Source organism: Rana temporaria, chromosome 1 (genome assembly GCF_905171775.1).
Source record: "Rana temporaria chromosome 1, aRanTem1.1, whole genome shotgun sequence".
Taxonomy (NCBI): Eukaryota; Metazoa; Chordata; class Amphibia; order Anura; family Ranidae; genus Rana; species Rana temporaria.
Window position 1 is genome coordinate 205,964,456 of NC_053489.1, and position 11,012 is coordinate 205,975,467.

The window sequence follows — 11,012 nt, forward strand, 5'->3', positions numbered from 1 at the left end:
AGATGTCACGCTTCAAAACTGCGCCCGCTCCTGGAATGGCGTCAAACTTTTACCCTTAAAAATCTCCATAGGCGATGTTTAAAGAGGTCTAGGGCTAGAATTATTGCTCTTGCTCCAACGATTGCGGTGATACCTCACTTGTGCGGTTTGAACAGTTTTCATATGCAGGCGTTACTCACATATGCATTCGCTTCTGCGCACTAGCTTATCGGGGCGCTTTAAAAAACCTTTTTTTTTTTTTACACTTTAAAAAAAAATTGTCACTTTTATTCTTATTACAAGAAATGTAAACATCCCTTGTAATAGAAAAAAGCATGACAGGTCCTCTTAAATATGAGATCGGGGGTCAAAAAAACCTCAGATCCCATATTTAAAAAAATTGTCATTTGAAAAAACAAAAAAATGTGCCTTTAAGACGTTTTGACGTTGCTTCCGCCCTGCTATGCTATGGAGACAGGTGTGGGCCAGCTTGCCCTCACTCATATCCATGGCAAGCAGCAAGAAGGATCCGATCGCCTCCGCCACTACCAACGGCTCCGGTAAGCGGCGGAGGGTGCCTGTTTTGTCGCCTCCGATAACGGTGATCTTGCGGTGAATCCACAGCAGAGACCACCATTATCGTTAACAGGAAAACAGGCCACGGAAAAGATGGATATCTCGGTTGTGACAGCAGCTGCTGCCGTTAGAGATATTCATCTTTAAAGTGCCGACTGTTGTAATATTAATATATATGTGTAGGTATTTAAAATAGTGTGTTATGTGTATGGCATGGTATTTATGTGTGACATACAGGCATTCAAGGTTACTCATTAAAAGGTGTTTGCTGACCAAAAGGGTTAGTGGCCAAACACAGATCAAAGGGACAGCTGAAGACCCTTAGATGTGTTAATCTTGTCCAATATTACCTAGAGGTGTGTGAGATGGCCTGGTACTTCCTTACATACATAAGGAAGTATTTATTAATGGTAATTAGACTTGAGGGGGGGGGCATTCATTCAGGGAAGCATTTGGTTGACCTGGAAGAACCCCTCCCTCCAGTGTGAGACCAATATTTGAGACACTCAAGCTGGCATTCAGCTAGTCTTGTCACTCTGATATGAATATGGCACAGGTCTAGGAAAAGATGGTATTCTGAATTACTCTGTTGGATTTGTATTGTCTGTGGACTTTGGACATTGCATGCTATTGGAAGTTAATTAAAATTGCGTTCTCTGGAGAACCTGTGTTGCTGCGGACTACTGGACACTATGGGCCAGATTCACAAAGCACTTACGCCGGCGTATCTAGAGATGCGCGGCGTACTTGTAAAAATGCGCCGTACGTATCTGCGCCGTATCCTCAAAACGAGATACCATTTTTTTCTGACCAGGGGTAAAACGATTACACCGGCACATCTTGGTGCGCAAAATACGCTAGATGCACCATTGTTTTGCTATTCAAATATGCAAATGAGGGAATTACGGCGATCCACAAAAGTACGTTTGTGCGGCGCAGGCTACGCCCTGTGCACATCAGCTGAATGTCCGGTCTAAAGTTACACCTTCTAAAAGCAGGCTTAACTTTGCACCAGACGTGTGCAGGTCAGCTAAAGCAACACCATTAGGGACGAGCTGAGCACACACACTTGCCGGACAACAATCTGTATGCCAACATGCCAGGGGCATCCATGCTCATAGCTATACTAGTGACTTTAGAGGCGCGCAGAAGGAGGAGGGAACAGAGGAGGAGGAGGAGGAGGGCACAGCAGAGGATATACCGCACACGCATAGATGTCTTTGGCATGCCTGCTTCTGAGGTGTATCGCACCTTCAGATTCAGCCCTGAAGCCATCGTGGAATTAACCACAACCCTGCAGGATGACATCACCAGCCCAACACACCGCTCACATGCACTGGAGCCACTGGTCAAGGTCATGGCAAGTGGAGTGGTGGCTGGGATGTCACAATCCTCCATTAGCAGATGTGTGCACCAGGTTATGCCTGCAATCCTGAGATGCATGGCCAACCAAATCATCAGACCCACCCAGGAGGACCTGCGGATGAAGACAATGACAGATTTCTACAGAATTGCCAGATTCCCACGCACCGTGGGGGCCATTGATTGCACACATGTGGCACTACAGCCCCCCCATAAGACAGAGCACATGTACCGCAATCGGAAGCACTGGCATTCCATCAATGTACAGGTGATAGCCGATGCCCAATACCTCATATGGCACGTCCGTGCCAAACACCCAGGATCCAGCCATGACAGCTACATATACAGTCAAAGCCACATCCCAAGAGAATTTGAACAGAACGTGTATGGGGACAGCTGGCTGGTTGGTGAGTAACATGGGTGTCAGGCATGACTGCCCCCCCCCCCCCCCATGATGCAGACATCATGAGGGGCACATGCATGACTAACATCCTTCTGTCTTTTCCCTTCCAGGTGACTTGGCATATGCACTTGGACCCCATCTCATGACTCCATTCCGGAACCCCCAAACCCCAGGAGAGCAAAGATACAATGAAGCACACATATGTACCCGTGGAGTGGTGGAACGCACCTTTGGCCTCCTGAAGTCCCGTTTCCGATGCCTGGATAAGTCTGGGGGTACCCTGTTGTATTCCCCAAACTGTGTGCCAGATCATCGGTGCATGTTGCATTCTGCACAACTTCGCCATGAGAAGGGGCCTGGAGATTGACCTACGTGATGACCTGACCCCCGAACCAGACATTCCCCCCCTAACCAAGGGTACCCAGTCTTCTGAGGGAAGAGCAGCCAGAAGACGCCTCGCAGAAGGCATCTTTGCACGTTAAACCCACACATTAATCATGGCACAATGAGAATGCATGCGTGCCCACCACTGTGGTCCCTAGCACACACACCCCACATCGAATTGGATTAGACCAAAGTACACCGCACGGTACTAGGGAGCAGCAACGCCCTGCCAAGGCTCCAATTATGTCACTGTACATTCATTACACCATTCACATGGACCTGGGATCACTTCTCCCTGGTCCTGGGGATCCCTACTCCACCACAAATGAGGGTGACACCCCTTTTTCAGCAGGAATGTCACCCCCACATTCATACATCATTCATAAACATAAAACAAATCATAAACACAGTAAAAACAAAACCAAAAAAAGCACTGGAAACAAAAATACACAAAAAATTAACGGCAGCGAGACCCACGCCTGGGCCAGCCACGGCCCCAGCCCCTCAGGGGAGACTCATGGGGGGAATCAGGGGAAGGAGGAGCCTCCCCTGGGCTCTGCTGGCCTGCCCTCCAAGGCCACGGCTATCCTGTTCAGGCCCACAGTGAGGGCTGCCGTATTGGCCTGGACAGCCTGGGTATTGTCCTGGACAGCCTGGGTCAGGGCATGCACCTCCTGACCCACGCCTGCTGTTGCAGTCTGCAGTTTATTAAAACAGTTTATGAACGCCAAGGAGTTGCAGCTCACTTCAGTCACCGAGTCCTTAATGGAGGACAGGCTGTCCTCCATCTGTGCCAAAGTCTGACTGACCTCACCCAGATGGCGGGTCTGAAGGGCCCGGTCCCTCCGCAGATTGGCCGGCAGAAAGTCGGCCACCCCCTGGTCTTCTGGGTGGCCTTCCTGCCTCCAGATGAGGCTTGTGGCCTGGGAGGGGAGCCCTGTTGGGGGAGGAGTGGGAGGGGCTACCCCTGATGGTGGCCTTACTGCCTCCAGATGAGGCTTGTGGCCTGGGAGGAGGGGAGCCCCCTGGGGGGGAGCCCTGTTGGGGGAGGAGTGGGAGGGGCTACCCCTGATGGTGGCCTGACTGCTGCCAGCCCCAGGGGGAGACTCCTCCAAAAGGAGAAGTATCTCACTGGCTATGTCAACCTGATCCTCCTCAACCTCCTCCCCCTCATCCTCCTCATGAGGTGAGTTGTGGCCACTCTCCTCCCCTGAGGACTCCAGCCTTGCCTGGGGTACTTCAGCAGCCTGATGTCCGGGGGTTGGTGCAGACTGGCCTGATAGCCCAGCACCCTCCTGGCCATCTGTGGATGACACAAAACATACACAGGTTGGAGGATCCACACACTTGGCACATATTCCCTCCCCCCCCTACACATGCTACTCGCCAGAAAAAAAAAAACGTACCTGTCCTCACGGCCTCCTCGGAGTCAAAGCCAGGCAGGCCCACCACTTGCTGCCTGTTGAGGCACCGGGCCACTGCCCACTCCTCCTCAGTCAGCCTGATGGTGCAAGGTGGTCCCCCTCCAGTGCCCCCTGGAATGGCCTGTAAGCTTGGCTTGCTTATCACGGACCAGGCGGCGGAGGTCATTGATCTTTTTTGAGATCCCACTGACTGTCCTCGTCTCCCCCCCCACCGCATATGTACGTGAGCCGGTCCTGATGCCGCGTACACACCATCACTTTGTGATGAAAAAAAACGACGTTTTAAATCATGAAATAAAACAACGTTTTTGAAACTTCATTTTCAAAAACTACGTTGCCTACACACCATCGTTTTTTCAAAATGCTCTAGCAAAGCGCGGTTACGTTCAGCACTCTTTTCCATTGAAGCTAGCTTCATAATTTGCTTCTGAGCATGCGCGGGTTTAAAAACGACAAAAAATTCAAGCATGTTCGAATTTTTTTTTTGTCATTTTTCAGAAGACATAAAACTAAGTTTTCCCCACACACAGTCATTTTAAATGACGTTTTTAAAAACGACGTTTTTTTTAATCACAAAAAATGACCGTCTGTACGCAGATCAGGTGCTCAAGACCCTACCAAGCCAACCTTGCAAAGGTTGGCCTAACCCACAACAGCGGCCATTTCGATGTCAGATTGCAAACCTATATTGAAAATATCCTGACTGACGTCAGAGATGCACCTTATCCAGTTTGTACAGATCCGGGATGTCACCCTCCAGATCGACATGCCTATAAGAAACTACCCAAGGATGGCACGTGCTCCTCCAAAGCCCCCTTGACCCGCTTCCTCATTCTCTCGAAAGCTCGATGCCGAGACGACCACCAGGAAATGCTTGGGATGATCTCTGAGAAAACTATGATTGTACCTGGGGAGGATAAACTAAACTGCTGAAGGTCTCACTTAATCATAAATATCAAATCCAACGTTTTTAGCTTACCCAGATCATTACCCCCTAAGTGAACTACTAAAATGGAGGGTACGAGCAACACTTGAAATAAGACTAATGCCAGTACAGATGACACCAGCGCTTGCCTCTCATCCCTTTCCAATAGATGGTGAAGTCCTCTGATGACAAATACAAATTACAACACCTCACACACTGAGCTGCTCACTTTCGGGCCCAACATAGGAGCGTCCTATTATAGAGACACAACTTTGTATACCTGAAATGAGTCAAAGAAAAGGCTAGGACGCACATACAACTGAAAACATTTAGACTACCATCTACCCAAATCCTTAATACCCAAAAAGGGGATACTCAATCTAGAGGCCTCTGAAGCTACGCCTATACGAAAGGAATGGGAAGAAAAACAAAAATGCTGAAGACCTAGATGAGCAAGACATTTCTTTAATACTGTGTCAAATTGGAACTTAGTCAACGGGCGCAAACCCAAATGCACCAGGAAGGGGCCCATGCAGTGGGGACGTACCGCAAATAATCACCTAACCAGACTCACCAGGAAAATAGAGGGGTCTGACCCAGCAGCCAGTGACACCCTAGCGCCCTCCCCAATTGGTCAGTCTTTGACCGGCAGAGATATAATCGTACCAAAGCATCGCTAATCGACACATGTTCAAATAAAATACCCAAAGAACAATGCCTGGATAGCAGAACCAGATTCCAATGCCGTGCCACATTAGTCATTTGATCCTTTTCGATGTCATAAAGATGATCATATAGACGATCCCCAAGACGTCTTGTAGTTCTACCTACCAACTGAACTGAACACAACCTGCATGTAATGGCATACACAACGTAACGTGTGTTACAATTGATAAAAGAATGCAGCTTGTGTGTCTTTTTCGTGGACATAGAGACAATGGTGTCCCCTCTTTGAATAAAGGGGCAATAAGCACAATTGCGGCCCCCACATGTGAAGGTGTCCTTGAAAGATAACCAATTGCCATTGGTGTCCTAACTTGAAAAGAAACTGGGTGACAAAAGTGCACCCAGAGACGGTGCTCTTCTAGACAATACGTATGCCTCCTTTGAGGATTTCGGCATACATTGGATCATGAGATAGGATGGGAAGGTGTTTGGTGACAATGCGTTTTATTTTCTGAAATTCCTTGCTGTATGCAGTGGAAAAAGTGGGAATAGGATTGATGACATCATTATCCCCATCTTTGTTTCTATGTTGCTTGTCGGGGTTTGCCCACATTACTCATGGGCATGACTATATTATACAAACATTGAACATATTTGTCTGCACATAAATAAATATTTAATTTATTGCACTACATGGGTCCGATCTTAATTTTTAATTTAATTTGATTTGATCTAATTCCATTTAATTTATTTCACTTAATGTTGGACCATGTTTTTATATATATATATATATATATATATATATATATATATATATATATATATATATATATATATATATATATATATATATATATATATATATATATATATACACACACACGTTTATATTCATATATTTATTGTAGTTTTTGCATATCAACAATTAATTTTTGCAGTATATTTATTCATTTATTGCATTTCTTTGTATGCTTTTACATACACTTGTAGTCTATATTACAAAATGTGTTTTAGAGCCGGTTCACACTGCGGTGGAACGACTTTGGGGGCGACTCTGCAAGTCGTCCTGAAGACGACTTCAGAGGCGAATAGCAAACTGACTTCTGTATAGAAGTCAATGCAAATCGTCCCGAGCTGCCCCTCGTACAAGAACCTTTTTCTAAGTCGGAGCAACTTGCGTTGCTCCTATTAGAACGATTCTATTGCATATAATGGGACGCGACTCGTCAGGCGGCTGAGCCGCCTGACGAGTCGCCCCAGTGTGAACCGGCTCTTAGGTTAGAATGTCACATACACATGTGTGTTTTTGTTTGATTGTGCAGATGCTGTTCTGACCATGGGTTGTGTCAGTTTCAATCAGGTATCTAATTTTCTAATGCTGTGCAGACCAGCATTAATTGGTTTGGATGCATTCAAAGTTTTCTATTTAAATCCTTTTAGATCCTCACACAACCCAGCTATGACTAAGCATCTATCAATGATGTGAAACATGTTAGCTTTTTTGTCCCCTATGTCCACTTTCTACCATTGATTTCAGTGTTGCATGAATTTGTGGATGTTATACAGCTTTGGATTTTATCCTTTGTTCATTTTGTTTCAATAAATCGCCTATCAGAGTGCGGCAGTCTAGGAACATTTATTTTTTCCAAGGGGAATGCTGCAGCTGGCTTTAAGGCCTCAGCAAGGGTTCACACTACTGCGGTGTGAGACACCACATGTAATTCGCACAGGAATCGCTCAACATTCCTGTGCGAATTACATGTGGTGTCTCTGGGGTGCGATTTGAGCCATGGATTTGTATGGCTCAAATCGTACTGCATTCAAACCAAACTGGTGCAGGACCCTTTATTGTCCACACCAGAATCAAATTGCATTGGTGTTCACACCCATGCGATCCGGAAAACTGTGCTGCGTTTTGTAAACCGATTGTGGAGTGTCGTTAACAGTTAATAGTTCATTTTAGGGCACACTAAAAATATATTACCCAAAATTATATATAAGGCCCCTTTCACACGGGGGCGGCGACGGTAAAGGGCCGCTATTTTTAGCAGCGCTTTACCGTCAATTTTGCGGAGGTATTCGGCCGCTAGCGGGGCGCTTTTAACCCCCGCTAGCAGCCGAAAAAGGGTTAAAACCATCTGCAAAGTGCTGCGGTACGGCCGCACTGTCCATTCATTTCGCTCCAAAGATGCTGCTTGCAGGAAATTTTTTAACGTCCTGCCAGCGCACCACTAGCGCACCACTATTGGGCTTTCACACTGGAGTAAATAAAGCGGCTCTATCAGGGTGCTTTGCAGGCACTATTTTTAGCGTTATAGCGCCTGCAAAGCACCTCAGTGCAAAAGGGGTCTAAAACAATCCAAAAGGTGTCATGCATTTAAAATGTATATATGATTTTTTGTTAACACTGCACTTACCCAGCCAACCAATACTAAACATACCACTGTAGCGCTACCCCCGAAGGAGCCATTGGTTGATTTAGGATCGACCTATTAAGTTACCCTGGCGTTGTCTAGGGGTGCAATTGTAGAGACAAACAGTGAGCGAAGGTCCAGACAGTGAATAAAGGTTTTTTCCAATGCTTTATTTTTCAGGCCAACATGGCCAACATCAACATCAATTGGGAAGGGCAAAGTTGATGAATAGAGAGGAAGAACCTTGCAGTATCAGACCTGAATATTAAATAGAGCAGTCAGTACTGCTCTGCGCATGGGCGTCCGCTGAAATTTTTTCAGGGGGGGGGCGCTTCGACAGCAGCGATACAGTCGCATTTAACCCTTTCTTCGACCGCTAGTGTGGATTAAACGTGTCCCCCCTCCTGCATCACTGGACCCCTTTACATTACACAGCACCCTGCATCACTGGACCCCTTTACATTACACAGCACCCTGCATCACTGGACCCCTTTACATTACACAGCACCCTGCATCACTGGACCCCTTACATTACACAGCACCCTGCATCACTGGACCCCTTACATTACACTGCACCCTGCATCACCGGACCCCTTTACATTACACAGCACCCTGCATCACTGGACCCCTTACATTACACAGCACCCTGCATCACTGGACCCCTTACATTACACAGCACCCTGCATCACTGGACCCCTTACATTACACTGCACCCTGCATCACTGGACCCCTTTACATTACACAGCACCCTGCATCACCGGACCCCTTTACATTACACAGCACCCTGCATCACTGGACCCCTTACATTACACAGCACCCTGCATCACTGGACCCCTTACATTACACTGCACCCTGCATCACCGGACCCCTTTACATTACACAGCACCCTGCACTGTGTAGGACATTTACCCCCTCCTCCCCCCCCCTCCATGCTGCATATTAAAAAAATCACAGAAAGTCATCACTGTTAATCTTCAGACTGCATGCATTCAGTCTGAAGATTATTAACTGTGAATGTGATGACTGTCTGATTTTTTTAATATTCAGCATGACGGCGGGGGGGAGGGGGGTAAATGTCCTACACAGTTGCACTGGTCATGGTAACTCATGTATTAATGTCCTGCACAGTGCAGGACATTAATACATGAGTTACTATGACCAGTGCAACTGTGTAGGACATTTACCCCCCTCCCCCCCCCGCCGTCATGCTGAATATTAAAAAAATCAGACAGTCATCACAGTTAATAATCTTCAGACTGCATACAGAATGATGCAGTCTGAAGATTATTAACTTTGATGACTGTCTGTGATTTTTTTTAATATGCAGCATAGCGGCGGGGGGAGGGGGGTAAATGTCCTGCACAGTGCACAGGACATTAATACATAAGTTACCATGACCAGTGCAGGACATTTACCCCCCCCCCACATATTAAAAAGATCACAGTCTTCATATTCACATACCCCCCTCAAAATAATGATTTTACTGGTCACTGATGAATTTTCAGAAGGAGAAAGGCCTCAGAGGCTCAACACACTAGAAGCCTAAAAACATTTACAGAACAGGTTTTCAATAAGTGAACTGGCAAACATCTGTATACACATCTGTCTACATCCTAAAAGCTTGAAGTTTTATCTATTTGCACCAATGCTAACTCCCAATGGACCTAGTACATACACGATTAGCTATGTGAAATTGTGATTGTGTTATTATTCCAGCCAAGTGTGTGCTAGCCTAGTGCTGAACTTGCCTAAACAGCAGCGCTGGCTCCTCTTGGTGCAGGCAGTAGAGCAGTTTGTTGCTCCTTCCATCCATTCCACGATGATCCCCTCCCGCGTGAATGACGTCACGCCGCCAGGACGAGCGCCGGGCGGGGCTGTAAAGTTAGAAGGAGCGCGATCATCTATTGGCTGGCGGCAAATAGGGGCGGGAGCGGAGCGGAACAAGTGCAGGACTGTGCAGACAACAAGAGCGCACAGACACATGACATGCCACTCACAGAGACAGTGACAATCGCGGCGCAGGCGGCCCTGGACCAGCGATGTGCGAGAGGCGGCCGCGGCTCCAGGGGGGGGCGAACGCCCTCCCTTGCCCTATGGAGCGGACGCCCATGGCTCTGCGTAGTACCAATTTGTAACTCGTCGCCACTCCAACTGAGTGGGTAAAGTGCCCCCGGACAGACTTTTTTTACAGGCTTGGCAGCCGAGATGTCGCTTAGAATTTCTGGGGGGAACAGGCCACTCTCACAGACCCAGCTCGGGCCTCTGCCACAGGCCAATTACAACAACTGAGCTAGATAGATGGAGTGAATCCTCCCAGTAGATTTTTGCATCGGTCACTCCTGACAGCAAACATACCTGTCAGTACTCTGGTCACCCTTGTACCTCCAGATGAGGTCCCAAGTAGTCTGCAATTATGGCCAGGTGGGCCACGCCGACGGGGTCTCAGGATGCGCGCACCCTGAAGGTGGATTCCGCACCTGGAACTGGGACCCCGCGAAGATTTTAAAACACATGACACCTGTTACAGATATACTCCTCTCCAGCACGCCCCACGAGGGAAAAACTCCTCTGATTGGCTGCTGGAGAAACTTACTCTGCCAGAACCCCTCTGGTGCCAACTGCCGGCCAGGGATGACATTGCATCCCTAGACCACAGACTGACCCAGTGGACATTTCTGGAATGACAGAAGTCCCAAAATTTAAACAAATAGTGAATGGGAGCAAGGTAACTCTCCCATTCCCCACTAACTTTAGCATAGTGCCCATACTGAAAGTAAGGGGGCGCTACACCACAATTACAAAAAAAACATACATACAATTTAAATGCAGGACACCTTTTGGGCCCAAGAAATGTCCCTCCCACACAATGTTTTACAACT

General features: G+C 47.4%; 1 protein-coding gene across 1 annotated transcript in view; it reads left to right on the forward strand.

The window, feature by feature from the left end:
* LOC120941590 (octapeptide-repeat protein T2-like) overlaps positions 1-5,061 on the forward strand; it is a gene marked incomplete at its 5' end in the record, with an annotated part of 10,655 nt that extends 5,594 nt beyond the window's left edge. The window contains one exon of the mRNA XM_040355135.1: positions 4,889-5,061. Within this exon, the coding sequence (XP_040211069.1) occupies positions 4,889-5,061 (173 nt within the window). The remainder of the gene's footprint in view (positions 1-4,888) is intronic.
* Between the last annotated feature and the right edge of the window lie 5,951 nt (positions 5,062-11,012).